The sequence below is a fragment of the Mus pahari genome, chromosome 1, assembly GCF_900095145.1.
Source record: "Mus pahari chromosome 1, PAHARI_EIJ_v1.1, whole genome shotgun sequence".
NCBI lineage: Eukaryota > Metazoa > Chordata > Mammalia > Rodentia > Muridae > Mus > Mus pahari.
The window spans coordinates 134423310-134446470 of NC_034590.1; the positions used below are offsets into that span (position 1 = coordinate 134423310).

Genomic DNA, 23161 nt, shown 5'->3' on the forward strand with positions numbered 1-23161 from the left:
GGAAGGAAGGAAGGAAGGAAAGAAAGAAAGAAAGAAAGAAAGAAAGAAAGAAAGAAAGAAAGAAAGAAAGAAAGAAAGAAAGAAAAAGAAAATTCATCATGTAAATTTAGGTCCTATGAAGTAAGTTCTATTTCAAATAATTTCAGTCCATAGACACATTATTCTCCAAAATAGCATAGCAACCCTCCAGAAACAAAGAGAAACTAGGATTGGGAAGGAAAAACAATTCTTCTTGGAGAGTTCCAAGCTCTCGCTGAGCCACAGTAGACCCAGAAGGACATAGAGAGAAGAGACACCGCAAGGGGACAAGAGTACCTACTGAACTGGAAATAAGTCATTAGAATAGTACATGTGCCTGCTGGGAGTGGGAACAGAGTATGGGTGTAGAACAAAGTCACAGTTGTTCTCACTTGGCGTGGCTAGCCAATCCTCTCAAAGAACAAAGTGTTTTATGCAGATTTAAGAATACAGAGACATGCACCCTGTACCAAAGGAATAATACAACCATCAGAGGGAAGTAATGGCACACCCAATGGCTGGTAAGTGCGCAACATCTCGGTAGATCAGGGGAACTATGAATATTCTGTTTGACCAGAGAGTTATGGCTTACATAGAAGTTAAGGGATTTGATTAAAATACTTCCCAAAGCCTTCCAATACTGATCTGGTCTTGCTTGGGCACAGACAGTATGTAAAAGAATAAGGGAGGGTGTGATCAATTGCTGTGGAGGGACATGCTGGTAGCGGTGTGACCCAGGAGCCTTGTCATGTCCTCTGGTGTTGTTTATAGCCAGTGGCAACTCATATTTATATTTGTGTATTGGAATATAAACAAGGGTTTAAGGCTTCCTGCGCATTGAAGAGGAGCTGTCAGTGTTTTCCCAAACAGCAGTCACTTTTACGATATCACCATGACTTTCGTCTCCACATCAGTTTTGATTTTTGTAGTTCTGGGGTTAGAGTCTAGTGTTTCATGTCTGCTAGACAAGGACTCAATCAGTGAGTTCTGCCTACATCACTCTTCTCACTTTTTATTTGGAGATATCCCCCTTTAGTTGTCAAGGCTGTCTTTGAACTTACACTGTTGCTCAGGCAAACATTGAACTTAAGATATCCTTGCCTCAGACCCCTGAGCAGCTGGGATTACAGGCCTGCAATACTGGGCTTGGATAAATATTACTGATGGGTTCTGTTTTCACGTCTAAATAAGAAAAAAAAAATGAATCCCCAGATGATGATATCTTTAATATATATATACCTTCCTTGTACATTACTACTTTGCTATGAACCCTACATAAATGCCTACCTATTTAGTCCTCAAGTCTCCTTTTTGGAGCTACAAGTCTACTTGATCGTGTCCATTCCTAAGGGAGGATTTTATTCTTTAGCAAATGGAATGGTTTCTCTGTCCCTACCTAGTGCCACAGTTCCAAATGCACTGGTGCCAGTAGTAACAGACTGCCATTACTGCCCTTGGGGACCTGCATCCTAGTAGGGGTCATACAGGAAGATGGGGGGGGGGGCAATAACTTGATAGAATGACAGGTTGTTCCTTTGGCTAGGATGGTCAGAGACTCTGGGAACTGAGATATCTGAGGTTGGACCTATCACAAGGAAAGGCAAGACAGTCAAAGGTGACTGAAGAGAAGTTGCATGCCATGCTGGAAGAAGTGCAGGGACAAGTGAGGGTCAGTGCCACAAAACCTGTCGATCCACCACCATCCCTCCTGACACCCCATTGTGCAGTTGCAGTCCTGTTTGGTTTTTTTGTTTTGTTTTGTTTTGTTTTGTTTTGTTTTGTTTCTCTTCCAAAGGTTGACCAATTCACATCAGGTGCAGCCCACTACCCTCTTCATTAAAATAAAGTACTCTCAGTTATGATCATGTTTATGACCCGTGATAGCCAAGTAGTTGAGTATTGAGGCAGGACTTACTGTTCTCTGATATCCTTAAGTAAATACTGGCTGGCCTTTTGCTGAAAATGTTTGTTGACCCCTAATCTATGTCATGCTCTTTGCCATTGCTACCAAATATAAGCATCACACAGATTCTTTGCAGGTACTTAATGGCAATGCAATACTAATTTTACACATTAAAATCTAGTTTGTACTGACAGAAAATCTAATTTTACTTTTTTTAAGAATTGTGAGCCAACAAACCTTTTTAGTGTCATCTTCTCAAATGCAACATTTCATTAATGGCAAATTTGGAAAATAAGGCATTCAGCTACGGTCTGAAAGCAGAAGTGAGGGATAACCATAGTTTTGGCTATGCATGTGGTCTTCCATTGTTAGAGTTCAAGTTGTCTTCAAAACTTCATCTGACGCAGCCTGGTAATAGACCCATCTGGGAGCTACATCTTTGGTGATGATGCTTTTGGTGTGAAGGGATCCTTATGTAAAGTAGCTCTGAGATGCAAGTCTCCTTGGAGCTAATTACCTTCCCCAGTCAAAGGGTCCGCCCTATGTCCTGTGAAAGCTCCAGCTGTCCTTCTGACTTCACCTGGAACTTCCTGTTTCAACCCCCACAAAAGGCCCAGGATTCTTTCTGTAGTGGTATTTCCATCTCTGGTGTAAATTTCATGGACGGCAACTCACACCTTATGTTCTTTTGAATACTTCTCTTTAAAAAAGAAAAGCAACCCAAACCAAACAGATGAAACGGGACTAGAAAAAAATAAAAATACAGGCAGAGAAAAGTGATAAAGACTATTTACTATTTGTTTAATTGAACTCACAATTTATAGTAATAAGATGAGGGAACCTACTGACAAAGGGTGTTAAAAGAGGCGAATTGTGAAGTCTTTCTACATCGGGACGATTACTAAAAAAACAGTTGATTGAGTCTCGTAGCCAACTACTGCTACATCTCTATGTTTCAAAGTATTTGTCTGCCCACTTACCTCTTCCATTCTCATTTCCCTTCCACTTCCTTCTTTCTTCCTCTCACTATTCTTTTCTCTCTTTGTGTCTCTCCAGAAATCTCACCCCGTACACTAAAACATCAACAAAAATGCAAAACAAAACCCTTCTCTTTTCCAGATTCTCCCTGGGAGCTCCTCTTCGCTCTTCATGAGCTTCTTTCTAAATAATGCTCCTCTGAGCGCCTTCCTCATGCCCATCTGTGAACACAAGACAGAACTGAAGCCGAAAGGCAAATACACATGTGCTTTTCTGACTCCAGATGTGTACCATGACAACAGGGGGAAGCTGAAAAGCAAATGATATAAAATGAAAACTAGCATAGTTGTCTGTCATCTTTTTATTTAAAATTTGCCTTTTTTCTTCCTCTTTTTCTGTAGCCTATTTTTTTTTAAACATAGCAACAGGAAAATGTATGCTTCTTGCTGAAACCTTTCTGAGATCATTAAATGGCATAAACCGTAATTTACTTAGTCTTATATCAGTGGATTTGGTTTTCAGTTCTGTGATCTAAACAATGCTGTAGAGACAATCTCTGAAGATTCAATTAGATAGAATAGTTAAGGTTATCACAGGTATATTAAGGTTGTGGCCAATTCCTATGACAGATAAAGAACATTTGTCACTTTTACAAAACAAAACAAAACAAAAAATCAACAACAACAACAAAAAAAACAGGCTGTGAGGGGATGGAGAGAGAAAAAGACCAGAGAACACATGTACACACCACTGTGTCTTTGTGGTGCTCAGAGAACAACCTTGGGTGTCAGTCCCTCTTTTCCACCTTGTTTGAAACAAGGTCTCTTTGTTGTCTGTTACTGCATATCCCAGACTAACTGGCCAAGGGGTGTCTGAGGATTGTCCTTACCTCTCATTTATATTTTGTCATAGGAACGCTGGGTTACCAGATGAACACCAAGGTGTCCAGCTGTAGAGGGGTTCTGGGGACTCACACATTTGCCCACTGAACCATTTCCCCAGCCTTCTTTCTAGTGTTTCATGCTAAAACTTGGTGAGATTTTTTTTTCACTTAAGTCTGTTTTATCATGCTTCAGCTGTTGAAAGTCACTAGGTAGATGATTGTCTCTTGTCTCTCCAGGAAACTATGGTTGAGTGAAGGACCAGCCAATTCAGGGATCAGTCCTGCAAAGCGAACAGACAGTAAAGATGGCTAACTGGTTCAGGAGCTAATCCATTCAACTGTGAAATAAGTCATGTGGTTGTCATTGTCATTTTTACTATACACACAACACATACCATTCACTCTGACACAAAAGAACAGGAGAATGAAAATAAAGCCCAGGCACCCTCACTGATCATTTACTGCCGAAGGGCGCCACCTCCCAGTTGACTGTCACCCTTGGAAAGAGATACAATGCTCAGTCATTCGATGCTTAAGAGTCTGTTTGCCTTATTGAAACTTGAACTCGATTCTCTCCCAGCATATTTGCTGCTTCTCTCTCTCTCTCTCTCTCTCTCTCTCTCTCTCTCTCTCTCTCTCTCTCTCTGAGTTCTCTCTCTCCATGGCCACATACCAGCAAGAGCCTCTGAGTGAACGCAGAGCTGATTCAGCCCTGGTTCGCTAGGGTCCAAGTTTCACCTGCACACAGCCTTGGCGCTCCAGGCTCCTCACTTTTCAATACAGAACCAGGGAATGCAGGTCTCTTGTGCGTTTGGCCTGGACAAGGGAAAGAAAGGCTGTGAACGAGGTGTATGATCAGACAGGTTTTGCTGACATCTAGTTGTGGAAGATCCTTGGCCAACCCAAGCTGCATTCAGCTTAGGCTCATGTTTGGGACCAAAGAGTTCCTTTGAAACACTGAGGTTTTAGCAGTTTCTCTTTAAAGAAATACTATCTACTATCGTTCCATTCTGTGCAGTGAGGGAACAATGCCTCTTGTGTGTTCGAACTACTGGGAGCATTAATACACTGTTTCTTTAGAGAGATTTGCTTTCCAAAGCTGAACTTTCAGAACTCGGAGCACCTTATCACACTCTTGCAAGCTTTTTTTTATTCTTTTTCTTTCTTTTTTCTTTTTCTGAAAGTGGAAAAAGAAAAGGTGGGGGTGGGGTAGGGAGCAGTTAGGACTTGTGCTAGTTAAACCTGATCTCTCCTGGGATTTGTTTTTCTCCTGGCTTCAGATTAGGTGTTCAAATCAAGCAGTGTATGAAGACTCTGAGAGAATGTTCATGGGACTCTTAGTGAGGCTAATCCCGGAGCACCAGGACATTCCAAGGGGCCAATCTGCCCAAGTTCATTGCTTACTTGAAATGTCTCTGGGGGAAGAGCCTGGCAAGTGACTTTTTTTCCAGTGGGCGGTCATCCGAGCATTATTAACGGGATGGCCAGCCCCAGTCACAGCAAAATGAAAGCAGCAGAAGCTGTGCAGGGGGACTGCCCTGCTACCAGCCAGAGTCCGAGCGCAGGTAAATGATTCCAGCTAACTTTCCTCTTGTTCGACTTGTCTGTGTTAGATGTGGGGACTCAGAGGAAGATTAAAGGAACACATGGAGGAGGGCAGAGAGAAAACAGAGGGGGGGGGGAATGAACATATATTTTGGTATTTTATTCTAATGAAGACTGTTTGGCCTTTTGAAACTGGAAACTCCGGTGGACGTCGAGCAGTGCTTAGAGCTGTTCCTCGCAATTGGAGAAAGTCCATATACTTTCTTTGCAATCTTGGGATTACCTGTCTGGGTTACTGAGCTGCTAAGTGTGTACCCCTCCTGGGGAAAGGCTGGAGTCTGCAGCTAAAAGGGGGGTTAAGGGACGACAGAGCAAAGTGGCTTGCGCTTTAATGTCAGTAGCAGAGCCTGGGTACGACAGAGTTTAAGTGAAATGACTTAATGTTTCCTTTGTATAAGGCAATATTTACAGGTTTGTTTTGCTTTCTTTCATCTTAATGTTTTACTGGTCACGTGTCTAATTTTCAAAAATAGCTCTTGCATTTATTCCTCATGGCACCCATTATACCTTGTTCAAAATGCAGATGCTCTGGTTTCTGTTTTGGAAAAGATGTCCTTTAATTATTAGCCTCTGAAAACGTTTCCCTATGACATATCACACATGGCTGATAGTGCAGAAAGACAAGAGTCAGCCCCTGACAGAGTCAATATGGCTACCTGGCCATTCTACCTCCAGAAACGACTGTCCAGAAGTGATGTGTGGAGGACCGATAGGACCCACCTTCCCTAGGAGGTTCTGTGGCATAATTTAAAAGCAAAGCCTCTAGAACAAACTCCCCATTGAAGTTTTGCATTAGGAGAGAATTAAAAGGTCAGCAGGAAATGCATGCCAGATTTATTTCATGCTTTCTAACAATAAGAATAATGGGTCTGTGCTAACTGAGTTGGGTGTTGGAGCAAAGTCTAAAGCTTTGTGCAGAGCAGTTCAAAACCCTTAAATAAAAGAAAAAGGGAATTCATTTAGGCAACCAAGTTAAATCATGATTGGATGTCAAAATATGCCCTTTCCAAAAAATAATTTTTATAATTGAGTATCTGTCCACACTAATAACCTAAATAAAATCACAATAAAGCCAGTCCAAAGGAGCAGCGTCAATTATGCATATTTTGGAGAATTCCTAAGTGGTCTGTTATGCATGCATTTTTCCTATGATGAATTATACTTGTCTCATAAATACAAAGTGTCGAAGTTTCTTATGAATGATGGGAAGATCTTTTTGCCTCTCCTCTTTTTTTCCTCCCAATTGTGCCTTGGCAAGGGAACTGATTAATCTGCTAAAACTAAGGAACATAAGTATGTTCTCATCCATTCACTCCCAAGGAGGCTGCTTTTCTTTTTTGAGAATGTAATTAAGTCGCTAGACTGCACACAAGTTAAATCACCTTCTACTGAAAGACTAACAAACGGACAATCCAAATGGAATAATTGTTCTACACACCATTTCACTGAAGCTTGCAGGAACCCCCAAATTGAAGCTAAAAATAACAATGTCCTAGAAGAGTATGATTCATTCTGGTGTGTCCCCCCTCTATAGTCTCAAGTTTAAAGTTCTGTTGTGATTCCATTTCTTCGTTGAAGCAGAAATAATAATCTTTACTCCTTCTCTAACTTCTGCCTTATACATTGGGGTCTTTCTAAAGTAGTATGCCATCCATTACCCTAAGGGGAGGGGAAGAACAGTTGGTAGAGACTTCACCCCTCACCACCACGTGTGAGGGCTGGAATGGGGAGGAAGGAGGAGGAATGAGTCTAAACAGGTTTCCCACATGCCACCAGAAGTCCAGTGTGGTTCAAACACAGAAATAGTCCCAGACAGGTCAGAAGGCTTTGCACACATAAAGGACATTCAGAACCAGGACTGTCTCCTCTGGCAAAGCACTGTAGTCACAGAGTACGAAGAAAGATCCTGGAGCAAGCTATTCAAAATCAAATTGTGGCTTTTGAACTCACTTGCTGTTTCTCTCTGGCTTCATTTCTCCACTGATAAAATAGATGTAGATGTGGTAGATGTGGTCCTTCCCAATCAATGTTCATTAGTGTATCTAAGCACTTGGTAGACCCTTAACAAATGTTAGCCATTGTGAGTCCTGGCGAGCTCCTACTTTGTACTAGATGTGTAAGATGAACTACTTGTTCTGATTTTCACAAAACCCTCCATAGTAGCATAAGATCTATGTGCTATACATAAGATTCAGAGAAAGTAAGAACTTTTCTTCGTATCTCATTAGTGGCCAGTCCAAGGCTCTATGATCCAAACAAAGGGTTGGCTATTGCTACAAATATTTTTATTGAACCCTCATATGAATTTCCATAGAAATTTATAGTATCAGAATTAGCCCAGAGGTCTGTCATGATAGTAAATGCTTTATTATTGGGACTTAGGAGCCTCAGGATAGTAATTGCTGCAAGTTCAAGGCCAGCTAGAAACTCAGAATGATTACTACGCTAGCTAGGGCTACAAAGTGAGAATCTGTCTCAACAAACAAATAAGCCAAGATCGGTCTCTTCTTGAAGTCATTCTCAGTGTTCCCCAAATAACAATCCAATGTATCAAGCATTATCATTGTACCCAGGGGACAGATAGGAATAACTGAGGATAAAAGAATTCCTAACTGCTCTCATCTACCAGAGTCCCACTCAAGCTCCTTTCTTAGCTGTAGACTTTGCATCCCACCCATGCTGCTCTCCCAGCTCCCTGTCCTGGAAGATGAATCAGCACTTACAGAAGCAGGCAGATGCTTCCTCCAGAAGATTCTTTTGAAGGCTAGCCAGGGCAGGATACAAAAGTACATTCTTTCTTTGCCGTTCCCCAAGGTGTAGGGAAAGTGGGTTTCAAATGTCCAGTGAGGAACGTCTTACCTCTTTCTGCCAAGAGATAACATCAACAAAAGTATTCAGTGTTTCAGCACCATGGGCTACGTATGAATAGTTTAATTTACAGGCTTTCCACAAAGATAAAGACTGATTATCTTTGCTGCCGAGAGCTCATTTCTGTTGCAGAGATGGAGCCGGTAGTTTTTGCTTCTGGTTGGAGAGGGAAACTCTTTGAGATTAGATTTTTTTTTTTTCATGTCTAGCTGCAAACAAAGTTATAAATGCCTTCTGTGTGCATGAGTGTGCAGGGGCTCACTTGAACCTGGAGACCTTTGAGGCAGTGTGGGTTGCTCCTTTAAATAAAGACAATGGAGGGAAAACAAAATTTAAGTGACACAATTGTGATCATTCCTGTAACAGAATACTCTCTTGATGGTCCCCAACCATCCTCCGTGCGGCCAGGTTTAGAATATTCATTATGTGAGTATTAAAGAACTATTGCTATGGATGTCACATGTATAAATAGACCCCCATTGTTTGCGATCAAAGGACTGAGTGTACACTAGAATGCAAAAGGCTCACACAGCACTTTATGTCCAGGGAGTCAGGGCTAATTACATCCTGCAAGCAGGAACTGGTAACAGTTCCCACCAGTGATTGACACAGGTCAAGTGAACAGCTCAGCTGTGCCTTGAGCCAGAATATTTTAAGAATATAAATTTAGGGGTAACAGTGAGTTAGTGCCCCAGTAACTTCCATCCTAAATAGTCAGGAAAAGAATCATCTGAGAAGCTTAGTGAGTTTAGTGGAGACTTCTCTACTATTTCAAATGCTTTGGAAGAAAAGGGTCCAGGGTCTATAGTCTCTTGATACCATGACGTGATGTTTCTCATCTATAAATGTATGGGCCTTCATTCATAGTTATGGTGGGGTAATATGGTCTACAGCCTATAGCTTGTACATGGAGGATAAACACTACTTGGAGCAGGGGAGATCCTTCAGTTTGATGGAACACCCCTTGTCCATCATGGACCACATCTTGACTGCAGGGTTTCTAAGTGGATGGTCTCAACAGCATCTTTTCTAGGAAGGCATATTTTTGGCATGTATGTAGGGTGTGAGGGGAAATGTGCCCATTCCCTTTCCAAGTGTTACCTGGGAACATCGGGGCTCTGCTTACATCTGTCCTCCTTGCCTTCTTGTTTCCTTGAATAGCTCGCTCTTCCTCTGTATCACAGACTTGGACTTCAGGGAACATAGTGATGTAGGAGATTGAGTCATGCACACCCTCTGCCATCTTGCTTTCTGTAAGGAAAGTCTAATGGAAGCCTAGACCATGAAAACCTAATACTGAGCTACACGTGTTTCCTTTGGCTTTTGAATCTTGTTTTCGTGTAAGATTATTAATGCCACATTCTGTTCCTTCAATTTCATTTTCTCTATGAAGAGCTTTGCGTTTCTGTCCTTTACAAATCACAACGAACGTGTCTACAGTCCTATTATTACCACTTTTCCAGCCTTTCTATTTCTTTTATTCTCAATGGTTTAACGTTAACCCAATTAGCAGGTTAGATGATCTGCAATGGGGAATCCATTTATGATATACTAGTGTATTGTATGATTACATGATGTTGCTGCCTAGCCAAAAAAGATTTCAAATTTATATTCATCTTTCTTTTTTTCTCTCTCATTTTGTTTCAGGCTCAGAAATCCTGGATTGAAAGAGCATTTTATAAAAGAGAATGTGTTCACATCATACCCAGCACCAAAGACCCCCATAGGTAATCCTGTTGTCTTTAATGTATTAAGAATGTAAAGTAGTAATTACAGTGATAGAATACAATTAATATTATACCACACACTGAAATGGAACCACTGTCAGATTAAATATATTTTTGAGGCAAATACATATTGCACTGATTAGTATGCTTTGTCTACCACTAATATTCATCAGCAAAGTGTCTCTATATAGTTACCGTCATAGAAATAGCTGATTGCTATATATAACAGCGTTCTATGTGTTTGTTACAAATGCTTTTTTTTTTTCATCTAAATAGTTTGTCAGGCTGTTTCATTTGCCCTGCTAACATAAAAGGACAGTATTGAATAAAAGACTGTCTTAATTAGGGTTTAGACCTTCATATGGGGTAGGGGGGAAGTAGGGGGTGATACTGTAGTTATCTTTCTGAAAATCAGTGGCATATAAAGCAGGAAGCTAAAATAGTATATAATACTCTGGAAATGCCTTATTGAATGGGCAATTTTAAAAGATGGCTTAAAATGAAAATCCCACAGCTATAGACTAGACACATAACCTTGGATACATTGTAACCTTCAGAGCTCTGATTGTTTTGTCATCAGCGCATCCTCAATTGCTAGTATTGAAGAGAATGGTGGCTGTGCATATAACTATCATTACTAATAATTGTGATGATGGCTGTTATAACACACCACAGAGGACATTTTGATGACAGATGGAACAAATTTTAAGTTTCCTTTTTTTTTTTTTTTTTTTTAGTTTCTTCTTCAAAGAAAAAAACTATAGATTTTTATTCTCAGAATTGAATATTTGACAGCAAATATCAGTCAGGGAGACGGGTTGGATTGTGACTCACATGTAACTGAAAGTCCCATTTAAATGTACATGTTAAAATTCTTCCCTCTGAGCTCTTTAGCATCCTCCATGGAAGATCTGATAGATTGGAGCAGTTGAAAGTGGAGAAATCTAGAGAACTTTGTTCATAATTGCCCTGCCCCAAACAATATGCCAAATACTGAAAGGTGTGGGTGGAGAAGAACAGGAAGTTGTTGATATACACAAACTGGGTGGTGGGGAAGAGCAGTAGATGGGTGCCATGGGACACCTCCATCTTCCATTTTTCAGATAAGGCTGCATTCTGAGATCTCACTTGCCACTTAACTGGAATGGGTCAGCATGGTCTGTGGGTTTCTGTAACAGGCTTCCTGGGTGTGTATTCCAGCAATGGCTGACAAAAAGGGTTCACTTTAACCTCTCCCATTATAGGTGTTGCTGTGGGCGCCTCATAGGCCAGCATGTCGGACTCACTCCCAGTATCTCTGTACTTCAGAATGAGAAAAATGAGAGTCGCCTCTCCCGAAATGACATCCAGTCTGAGAAGTGGTCTATCAGCAAACACACTCAGCTCAGCCCAACAGACGCTTTTGGGACCATTGAGTTCCAAGGAGGCGGCCATTCCAACAAAGCTATGGTAATTTGAAAGACAGTTACTCGTTCCCAGACATAGTGTCACATGCTGTAAGTGAATAGCTGGGAGCCTAGGTTGTAGGTTTCAGGCTAGACTGGCCTCTGTCACTTCCCTGTAGAGTGCCTCTAAATTAGGAAAAGAAAACCTCCCCTAGGACTTTGAAGTGATTAGCATGAGATCAGATGATTAACTGATTTTTTGTTCTGGTTAATATGTATCGCTGTATATGATCGTGTGGTTCAATGTTGTTTCCATATGTGGGTACACAGGCATTGACCAAATCTACCACTTCTGTATTCACCTGCCTCCTGCACCTTTATCATCTTCTTTCAACCACTCTTACACTCAGATCCACTGCTCTCTGGCCTTCACATGTGAGGGAAAAGGTGGTACTTGCTTTTTTTAATCTGGAATATTTTCTACAGGTTTTTACAGTTTGCAATGTTATTTTCTGTGTCTCGTCTACTTGGCCTTTTTCTAAATCCTTTATCTCAGCTTTGGAGAGAAAAAGAATGCTTCCTTTAGGTTTCTGTTTTGTTTTATTGGCCACATTTCCCAGGCTGTTTCCTGCCTGGTCTTGACCGAGATCTTGGAATCCATATCAGGTACATTTTCTCCAAGCAGCTGGGCTAGTGAGAGTCTCAATGGGAAAGGAAAATATCGAGGAATTTGTAAACATATAAAATTTTTGTCATGTCGAAACTATAGTTCCCATGAAATACTCTTGAGGTGACTCACAGACTTTTCAAAGAATAAAAGGTATAGCATGAGTTCTGAGACTTCTGGAAGTTTTACAGTTCAGCAAGCTTGCTTCTGGTTGTTGAACGAGTTAGATAATAGGTATGAGGTAGATCTGCATGACACTGGACATGTCAGTGGGTGTGAACTAATTTAGCTGGCATTATTAATATTCTCATTTGCCCTAGGCTCTAAAAGAAATTGAAAAAGCATTTAACTCATCCTTTAAAGGATAATCCTTTGATGTATGACTCTATTAGTTCATACACTTTAATTTACATTTTCAGTCAATACTTGTATATAATTCTGAAAGGTCAAACTCTGTTGCTTTCTTGCAACAGAAATCTATTGGCATTTTATTCAGAGCCTGGTACTGTCACTTGACGGTTGGGTCACTGCCCAATTTAAGCTTAGTGCCTTAATTTCCTTGAGTGTAAAAATGGGGTAGTAATTTCTACTTCAGAAGACTGTCTTAGGAATTAACAACAGTACCTCTGTGTGTTAAGAGCTTTGAATGATGCCTGATACTAAAATTATCAGAAGTCTTGCTCAGAGGGAAACTCTATAATCAATCAAAATAAATGTATGCTCTTGAAGTCACAGGACTATATAAATTTTCACTGTCTTTTGACAGTGAAATTTTCTGTCTTTTGTTAAACCATTTAATTTACAGGAACCTCAAATGTTCTACATAGAATGCCGATAAGGTATCTTCCTCGGATGTTTGTGAAGATGAAAGTTACTTGATACATATCTAGTATTCAATATCTGGTATGCAAATGATAGAGACAGGTCAGGTAAATAGCTTCCTGTACTTCCTGGAAACTTAAATATCCATTAGAATATTTCCACAGGGGCATCAACCTTCACATGCCCACTGTCTGCTCTGTGAAAACCGTGTGAGTGAGGTTTTTTTCCAGAAAGCTACCTGGAAATAGCTGATGTTCACACTCTGTCTGGCCCCTACAGTCACTCATCCCAGCAAATCAGAGTGGTTCATACTACCTGGGTCCTTCCAACATTAATCCTTGTCCACCTCAGTGGCTAAGCAGCTGCTGTGTGTGACTTTAGAGTGAGCCCAGCCAAGAGCTCTTTTGTTGTGTAACTTCCTTCTATAGGAAAGTGTTTTCATCCCCTGAAATTTTCTGGTGAATCTGAAAACCCCCTAAAAACCCAGAGAGCAAAACTCAATATGAGTTTATACGTATGTGCCCTTCAAAGTGTTCAGCAAAATACTTCAACAATCTCTTTAGTGAATAACAGTCATGATCATAAATGAGCAACCACGGATTCTGCAATCCCTTCAGGTTTCAATTCCCCTGTATATGTTCAAGAAAGTTTTTTAGAGCTGTAATCAAACACAGAACCTCATGCATGTTCTGTGGGCAAGTACATCCCACCAGGGTATATTTCCATCCTCACATGTTAAGAACCCTGGGAAAGAGGGTCCCTCTCAGCACTGGTGAGTGTCGTCCACATACTATATTGCTGACCTTGAGGTCAGAGTGTCCCCAGGTGGTCTCAGGGCAGTCACTCTGAGGGCAAACCTTTCTTTCTGCCCAAAGCTAATTAGCCTAATGAAGACCAGTTTCTCTTTTCATTACTACTGGGTATTTATCAAGTAGAAATCCTCAGCATTCATTCAGACACAAATGAGCATCTTGTGCACTTGGAAAGCTTGCCCTGCAGTTACTCTGCTTCTCTTGTCTAAACAAAGAAGCGGCCCTGTCAGGCCAGAGGCCTCATTTTATGAGGCAGGGGAACGGATGCTTGCCAGCCCAAGACTCCCTTGTGTCTCAACCTCTTGAGCAAACCAGCGTGCAGTTTGGACATTGGGACCTGGCACTCACTGCCTTTTAAAGAGGCCAGTCTTATGAGAGCACTGTATGGTTAATTATTCGACAGGCCAGTAAACTTAATGTGCCTTTGGGCCCTCACCTCTGAAAGGAGTCCTTGAAATAATTTTTTAGCGAGGTCATCAAAATACTCTAGGAGCAAGATTGTCTTTTATTTGAAAAAAAATTTTTTTTAAGGTAAGCTATAACATTAACTTTTTCCTTGAAGGCAGCCAGGATATAGTTATAGCATTTTACAAATGCTAAGATGGAGTGCACACAGTGAGACAGGCAGACAGACTCATTACTAAAATGCCTCCAGTTCCTTGAGAGGCATATCTAGGTATCTGTCCTACCACATATATGGAGACAGCAGTAAAGCACAGACTTTTAAGCATCAAATACACTTGAAGCATCCTAATCAGAAGGCCATGGCAAATGGCTGTTATCTAAGATTTATATCTGGAATCTGGTATACAAAGATCTTTGGATATAGAAATACCAGCCTTGGAAAAATTAATCTCCTTCCCCTTTACTTACATTATAGATGAGTGAACTGAACCTCCAAGAAAGTACGGTATTTTACCAGCAGAAGTTCTTAAACCCAGCCTCCTATCACTCCCCTTTTCATTCTCTATTTTCTTTGTCTTGCACCTAGAATAGATGAATCACTGTTTTATTTGAAAATTATTTGAGGTGATCAAAAGAAAGCCAATTATGATTGTGCCTCTACCTCTTTATAAGGGGTTAATAATTTTTGTAGCAGAATTTTTAAATCACTAATATTTAATGAGGTTAATTAAGCTTGAAAGCTTCGAGCGGGGAGAGGTCTCTGTAATATTACATCCTTGATTATTAGAACCATTTGCCGAGCTCTTTCAAGAGCTCTGTGGTGTTCAGAACTCAGTGTCCAAGTCTAACCAGCCCCAGGAAAATTAAGACTTTGCAGAGAGAAACTGTAACACAGGAAAGAACCAGTCCAAGCTGACAGTGAGGAAGGAGCCTGACTTTCTTCCTGTTCCCAAATTGCATCCTACCAGATGACAAGCCCTAAACCACCCTGAACTCTCAGAAGACTAGCTCACTCCTAGGGACATTTCATAACTTACAAACTGCCTTAGGGCCACAGCAAAATGGCTCAGTCAGCACATACTGTGAGGGTTTGTTTTTTTTTTTTTTTTTTTTTTTTTTTTTGAGACTCTATCTATTGAGGGCTCCCCCATGATTTACAAAGTGAGCAGAGTATAGACTTACTTGTTTACAAATCATCTCTTCTAATTAATGCAGAGCTGGCTTGTGGGCCAGGTAAGACTAAACCTAATTAAGGGCATGCAGTTAAACCTCTCAAGCCAGCCACATAAATCTCTTCCAGCTCTCCTCTGCCATTTACTCTGCCTATTGGATCATGTGGAGTCACTTAGTTTAGTTTTCATATAATTAAGACAATTATCCTTAGCACTTGCTTGACACTGAAAGCTTTAACTATTGAGCCCACAAAGGAAAGTGCCTTGGTCTCTGGGCTTTGGGGAAGGGGAAAACACAGTAGGGCGGTTGCTTGGTGGGGAGGGTAACACACAATAGGGAGGCTGTCCCTGTTAGGCTGGCATTTGTATGCACTTACTTCCAGGTTTGAATCTGAGGTTTAGAAATGATCTCTCTTTGCATTCTGTAAATTTGACCTGGGAATCCTTGACCGACACACACCAGGTAGGAAATGACTAAATGGTTCCTCTTCACACACCTGAGCAGCCAGTCACTGCACTGTGGCTAACATGGAGCTTCATGGAGCCCGAGAGAGCCAAGGAGAAACCTTGTAATTGCTCCATTGGTTTCCGGTGTGCACCCTGTGGTCTGAAGGTTGCTGAGGGGACAACAGGAACAGTCTGTCTGAAACTAGGAGTTAAAATAGAGTTGGTATCTTCCATTCTAATCATTGGTCAATAAAGCAGGAGAAGCTGTGCCTCTTCCAGAGAACCATTTCTCTTCCTTGCTTCTAGAAAATACCATACTAAATAATCCTGACAGGCATTCTAGACTATCCTCCATGACACGTGCTTAGTGACATTATATATTAATATTCACTATCAAGCTTCCCATTATCAATGTTAATCCAATAAATACCCGATAGCTCACACTGGAAAGCTGCAAAGTTAATGACACTTTTTACTTCCAAAGTTTTGAGGGCCATCAAACTAGAAATGTGAATGAATTTGTTTGAATGCATTAAATGCATTTGCAAATACTTTCTTTCTGGTGCAATTTTTATGTCTACTGAGCCACCATAAGCATTCAGCTCTGGATGCAAAGCAAGAGCTCTGTGGGCTTGCAAGTCTGCTATCAGCAGAATTATCTCGGGTGGGACATATCGTACTTGGCTGCAACTTTAATTACAAGTACCCCCCCCCCTTTACATGTGGCTACAAAAATTAGGAAATGAAATGGCGCTTGTCACATTTCTCAACAGAGAAAAGAATGGGGATACATTTCCCACTATGAGCTTGAAAGAAAGGCACTGCCAAGACTGTTACAACAGATTTCACAATGGTAGGTCCATGCATGAGAACAAACACGGCTTAGAAAGGACCAAGTGGTTCTTTGTAAGAAGTTAAGGATGGCTCTGCAGTGAAAGGAGAGGAGCTGTCACCGCCCATTTCCAAGAGTGTAGCCAGATTTATTGCACTGCTGCCAGTTTTCATTTTCATTAAAACAGCTGGGCAGAGTTACATGCGTAAAAATCTAGGGATAAAGAGGGACTGATGAATTAGCAAACCCAAAGGCTCTGCCAAGCTCAAGTCCAGAATGCCAATGGAAGGTTAAGGAGTCTGTTTCTTTGTTTGATGAAACAACCTCCATTCACTCTAAGTAGTGATTGCTGCATCCTCACCTCCAGCCTTTGCCCCCTGTAGATCTAATGTAAGGGAAAGAACACAACCCTGAGATAGCCTGTGCCTGGTGACCCCCCTGGGAGCCCCATAGCATTGAGAGGGGACCAGAAGCATTTGGAACAATGACAAGGTATTTGCCAACTCAGTAGGGAAATCAGGGGCTTCCTACAAATCCAGCAAAGGAACCCCAAGACCACCAGGCACAGCTGAACCCCTGTAGATTTGGTTACCAGCATCCTCTCCACTCAACTAAAGGAACAGCCCTCATCTCCTGTTTACAAAATGTCATTTCTAGTTTGTTGTCTGAAAATTAAAGTACATCTTCGCGTGAAAATAATGCTGGATTCATACCTTCACAGTACTTAATTACATCATATGATTTCAACTAAACCTAGCTTCTGTCTTATACAGGACATTTCGAAAGTCATCCACTTGTCATGCACAGGGTTCTTAGTTTCAGACAGGAGAGCCAACAGCACAAAAAGGGACAGGTCATTACAGAGATGCATACCTCCCTTGGTCTCAGCTTCTCTCTTGATCAACTGGGGACCTAAAGTCCTAGAGTAATGGATGGTCAAGGTCTCCTATGCCCCACGAAACTAGAGTGGAAAATGAAGACAATTTTGAAAAGTATGTGACTTGCTTTTAAGTAATACATAGGCATGCTATATCTACATTGAATGGAAGTAGTATGTGCCTACTTTACACACACTGGAGCTTCTTGGAGATTATACTTTCCACAGTTTGGTCCCTGTAGTATCCTATTCAGTGGTCCAAATTGGTCTCATTCAACAGGACAGATATTCACGTTGTTCAAGTGACCAATACTCTTAGCATCTGATAGTAAAATGAGTTAGAAACTTCTAAACAGAGCACCAAACCAGAGCAATGCCTAGGTGACCACATTTGAAATGCACATTGGGAAAACTTCCTGTTATCTGCAATAGGATCCCTTAGCAATTGGTAGATACATAATAGACATCAAAACTACTTATCATAGGTTGATGGGATGGCTCAGTGAGTAAAGGCATTTACACCCAAGCCTGCCGACCTGACTTTGATTCCTGGGACTTACATGGTAAAAAGAGATCTCACTCTCAAGCTGCCTGCTCACCTGTACACACACCTCATTGCATGTGTCTATCCCTGCCCCCTAAATAATAATAAAACAATTAATTACTCATCATGACAACTCAAATAGCTCCTAATTTCAAGTCACATTAACAATTTAATAGGAATTGACTAATTGCTCTAGGCAAAATGATCTGCATGTGAAGCTGCTGACTCAGCAGGTCTGGTTTCTATTCTGCTATATAGGAATGTAACATTAAATTTATATAATTTAATTTAGACTCTATTTAATTGAAATTTCTAGATAACGTTAAAATAGTGTTAAGCCCGTGATTTTAATAACAGTTTTACCTCCTAAACCATGTATTCAATTTTCTAAATTTACTTAAATACTTGCCTTTTGTTCTCCAAGAGAAAGGCACAATAAGTTATAGATGATGGGCAATATTTAAAAACCAAGGCAGCGAAGGTCTGTGATTTTTTTCCTCTGATATGCATGATAGTTGGGTGTGGTCTGTACAGAAACTTCTCTGAATAAGAATTGGTCCTGGCCAAGAGGGTTCTATCGTGGAGATGACCTGAGTGACTCACCAGTTATTGTACTTTCTCATCTATCGTGGCCTAATTCTTCCCCCCACCATCTCTTTGTTTTCCATACCAAATTTAAGTAGATTTTACTTCCTATTGGCTCCAAACTAAAAAACAGACACACTGCTTTAGCCCTACCTTGTGCTGCTGTAATGGTGTATCTGAGACGGAGAAATTTATAAAGCAGACTCATTTATTTTACAGTTCTAGACAATGGGTAATTCCGGCTTAGAGGCTTGCTACCAGGGAAGTCCCTGTTTCAGTATCATCCTACTGCCGTATGTATAAGGGCAAGAAAATGTGTCCCCCTGCATGCCAACCCCCTTTGCAGGACCTCGCTGCTGCTCAGAGCATGAACCTGTTCAGGAGGACAGTCTCCTCCTGATGTAACTATCGCTCAAAGGCCCTATCTCTCCAAACTGCTGCACTGAAGGTGACATTTTCAAAATAAAAAATTTAATAGCATATTCAAACTATATGCACACTACTCAGGACTTTGTAAAATCTGGGAGGAGTTACAGACATATGGACCCCAGGAAGCTGCTAGAAATGGGGCCCAAGCCCCATCGCAGACCTATTGAATCACAACCTGCATTTCTATCATATGATTTCTTTCCATTTAAAGGTTAAGAACCCTAGCCCATCTGTAGCCTTTGGGGTTCATCATAGTTTTAACGATACGGCTGTAATAATGGAGTAAATGTGATAACTAGATGGATAACTAGATAACTAGATGTGATACCTCTGTGATTCCTTCCCTTGAGGTGGAAACAGAAGAGGTAAAACAATCTCTACTAACACTGTGCCTACTTTATTTATAGTCAGTACAGAAGAGGCTGCCAAAAAAGCATGGGCAGCTCAACTAGGCCCTGAACTCAAAGGCCTGTAGCACAGGGCATAAAATGCCACATAAAAGAAGCATCCAGAAAGAAGTATCACACTGGGCTTCAAGAGTCACATTGGATTACCATGGGCTTGCAGTCTCAGGCAGTCATTAGGACTGAAGCAAGCTTTCGAAAGATGAGCATAGTTTCTGTGAGTGATGGGGAAAAGTGTGTTGTGTAAGACTCAGGGATCAGCATTAGCCAAATGCACAGAAAACTGGGGGAAACTGTCAACAGAGGGGATGACACCAAAGGAAGGGGAAACTTGCAGGAATAGGGAGTTTACAAAAGACATAATGATTTAAATTAAGAAAGAGTATGGTCAAAGTAGGAGAAAGTCAGCCTATTGACCTGTGGATGCCTCGGGGATGTGAGGGCCAGAGAAGCCTGGAAGCTGGACCAGAGCCCGGATTGACATTCTTGAAGTGAATACACTGCTAACGCCATAGCAGAAGGAACAAAGACCAGGTCTGGGGAATACACCATTTTGAGAAATGCCTTCTTAGGACTCAGAGACGGGTTGGTTTATATAAAGGAAAGGGAGAAAGAGGAAGTTACATCTTTGAGGTAAAGAGTCAAAGCTAGAGTACAGAGCCTCTCTTGACACCCCTACTAGCAGCATGAACTTGGGATCATTTTGGGTCCTTTCTGTCTCCAATGCAAATATTGACAACATGAGATGGAACACATAAAGCAATTAGTACACATGTACCTGGAGTGTAGAAGTCAGGCCCCACAAGTGACCTTTTAGCCATCAGTGAACCACGTGTATGTACAATGGAACCTAAAGATTCCTACCACTTAGTGGGTTGAGTGAGCAGTACCTTGTTCATGTGTGTAATATGTTACACTATCTGGCCTATTTTAAAAAGGCATAGACTCTGCAGTCACATGTCACATGTAATACTTGATAACTGGCTATTATGCTGCTGTGTGTATTTTCTGTGCTGTGCGTTTGTCATTATTTTAGAGTATTATTTAAGAGTTGACTGTAAATAGTGTGTGAGTCAGTCAATGTACATGAGGGCCTTGGTACTAACCTCAAAAAAAAAAAAAAAATGAACGATAGGACTTGGGGAGTGGTTTCCATTGGTGAAGTGTTAAGCTACACAAATATGAAAACCCAAGTTCAACAGTACCCACGTAACAAGCCTGGAATAGCATACTCCAGTAACCCCAGCACTGAAAGGTAGAGACAAAGGGATGGCATGGGCTTACTGGCCAGCCAGTATAGCCAACCCAGTGAGCTTCAAGAGAGGTCTTGAGAGAGCTCTTCACTAAAGGGCTGGCAAAAAGACTCAGTAGGTAAAAGCACTTGTCAGCAAGTCTGATGACCTCTCAGAATTGAATACCCAGAATCCACATGGAGGCAGGAGAGAACTTATGTGCCAAGCTGTCCTCTAATTCACACGTGTACTGTGACACGTGTGAGCATGTGTGTGCACGCACACACACATACATGCACATATGCATGTAGGCACACACTCATGCATGCACACTTTTAGCCACATACACAGAGATATACATATACACATATACACATGCATACATATGCACATGCACACAATAATCTGATGAATGTATAAAATAAATAAGAAGATAGTGGTTTGAGGAAGACACTCAAAATTGACTTATGGTCCACACTTGACTGCACTTTTGCAGACACAAATAACTATGTACACACATGCACCACACAGACGAAGAATAGACTTGAATGTAACTCATGTTCAAAGGTAGTGAATAATTTAGAGGTTTTGGTTTTTGAGACAGGATTTAATTAGGTCCAGGCTAGCCTCAAATTCACTGTGTATCTAAGGCTAGCCTTTGAACTCCTTGTGTTCCTGCCTCTACCTTGCAAGTCCTGATTACAGTTCTGGGACACAAACCTCATTAATCAATTCTTTTCTCTCCCATGCAACACTTTAAAAATAATTTTAGTTAATCTTACATTAACGTTCTAAGTGTGTATATATGTATACATATGTGCATATGTGTGGGGCCCATAATGGGCATACAGAAGTCAGAAAACAACTCATGGGAGTTGATACTCTCCTTCTACCATGTGGTCCTAGGGACTGAACTCTGGTCCTCAGGCTTGATATCAGGAAAGTGCTTTTACTCACTGAGCCATCTCAAGGACCCACTATATATCTTGTTCTTGCTATTTTCATTTTTTTTTGAGACAGCATCTCATGTAATTTATGATGCCCCAAACTTCTGATCCACCAGCCTCCACCCCTCAAACGTTGGGATTATAAGCATGCATCATCACACCCTGTTGGTGTGGCACATTAGAATCAAACCGAGAACATAAGGCAAGCACTGTAGCAACTGAGCTATACCCCATGTAATATACACCTAAGAATGCTATAATATTGATTGCTAATTTATTGCATAATGCTTTATTTCTATCCCTTTATACTATAAATTAGGCATGATTGTTGATTTATAAATGTGCAGCCAAAGTGGTTTCATATTGACCATGTAGTTAGTAACTAGTTATATCCCACCTTGTGTTTGAGATCATCACTCTGGATTGTATAACCTTCAAGGTTACTTCAGTGAAAATTGTCAAGAGGGAAACTCCGTGTTGCCATTTGTAAAAATCAGCTATTCTTTTTTTCCCACTTTTGAAAAGAAAATACATCACTTTTTTTCACCTGAAAATGTGGAGCTCTAGAGCGACAGGTCACTTCTTTGGGCTTTAGTTCCCATTGCTGCTGTTGAAGAGGAGGCTTCTAGTCTAGAGTCTTAGTAGGTAGTGATCTCTCCAAACTGCTTTTAGGAATGCTGTCTGAGATGTGTCACGACTGAGGTTTCTTGTTGCTTATCCTTCCTAGGGTCCATCGAGCTCCTGGGCCTGAGAGCTGACACCCTTCAGTACTTCTGGGAAACAGTCTGCCAGTGCCTCTTTCAAGAACTTTAGCTTGCTCTCCCGATCATCTTTAGTTTTTTTGCTGTTGTTTCTGTGCGCTTTCCAAATCTTCATCTTTCTGGGCTAACTTTGTATGAACCATTGTCAATGTGTCCCCTTTGCATGCTGATTTTCATGTACAATATCGGATTTTAATCACTGCAAGTTCTGTCTTAGGACAAATGTCCATCGTCATTCTTTACAGTTTCCTTTTCTTCCTTGCTTTGATATCCTCATACAAGATGGTAAATGTGTCAATTTTGTGGTCTATGACCATCTCACTGTCTTGGGTGGTCTGCTCAGATATCTGATCCCATAGGAATTATTTCCATTCTAGATTTATTACACAGTCTGTGTTTCTACCTCTTATCTAGAGCCATCACTCAACCAAATAATTGACATTAACATACCACGTTCTAGGTCTCAGACCACATTAAGAGGACTGATGGCAAACCTGTGTAGGGACCTGCTTGTGTTTAGAAATAATCAAATGGAATTCTTTTTTAAGTCTTCCCAGAGCCTACCTCAACCCTCCATGGTGGAGGTAAGCAAGTTTCCCTGAAGCCTTCTTTTATATAGTTTCTTAGTTTTTCCTCCTAACATTTCCTAGGTGAACATTTTGATGGATTCCGGCTTCTGTGGGGCTCCCCAAGGACGTCCCTACATTGTAGAAAGTCATCAGGTCAGACGGTCAAGGGCTACAGGGTTGGGGAGAGCTTCTCAGATCCTGCCTTGCTTTGTGTCCCCAAGCAGATCTTCTTTTTTTTTTTTTTTTTTATTATTTTCTTTATTTACATTTCAAATGCTATCCCGAAAGT

General features: G+C 41.0%; 1 protein-coding gene and 1 pseudogene across 26 annotated transcripts in view; one reads left to right on the plus strand and one right to left on the minus strand.

Annotated features, from left to right (window-relative positions):
* Positions 1 to 9498, minus strand: part of LOC115062510 — a 91619-nt pseudogene extending 82121 nt beyond the window's left edge. The window contains exon 1 of the transcript XR_003842464.1: positions 9357 to 9498. The product of XR_003842464.1 is annotated as a protein TCL1B4 pseudogene (transcript). The remainder of the gene's footprint in view (positions 1 to 9356) is intronic.
* Trpm3 (transient receptor potential cation channel subfamily M member 3) overlaps positions 1 to 23161 on the plus strand; it is a 508459-nt gene that overhangs the window by 225660 nt on the left and 259638 nt on the right. For 19 of the 25 annotated variants that reach the window (XM_029539424.1, XM_029539490.1, XM_021218256.2 and 16 more), the window contains exons 2-3: positions 9903 to 9982; positions 11227 to 11431. In XM_029539424.1, the coding sequence (XP_029395284.1) occupies positions 9903 to 9982; positions 11227 to 11431 (285 nt within the window). Of the gene's footprint in view, positions 1 to 5096; positions 5348 to 9902; positions 9983 to 11226; positions 11432 to 23161 lie in introns of those variants that run through there. The other 6 variants (XM_029539478.1, XM_021218413.2, XM_029539486.1 and 3 more) reach the window with 1 other exon arrangement.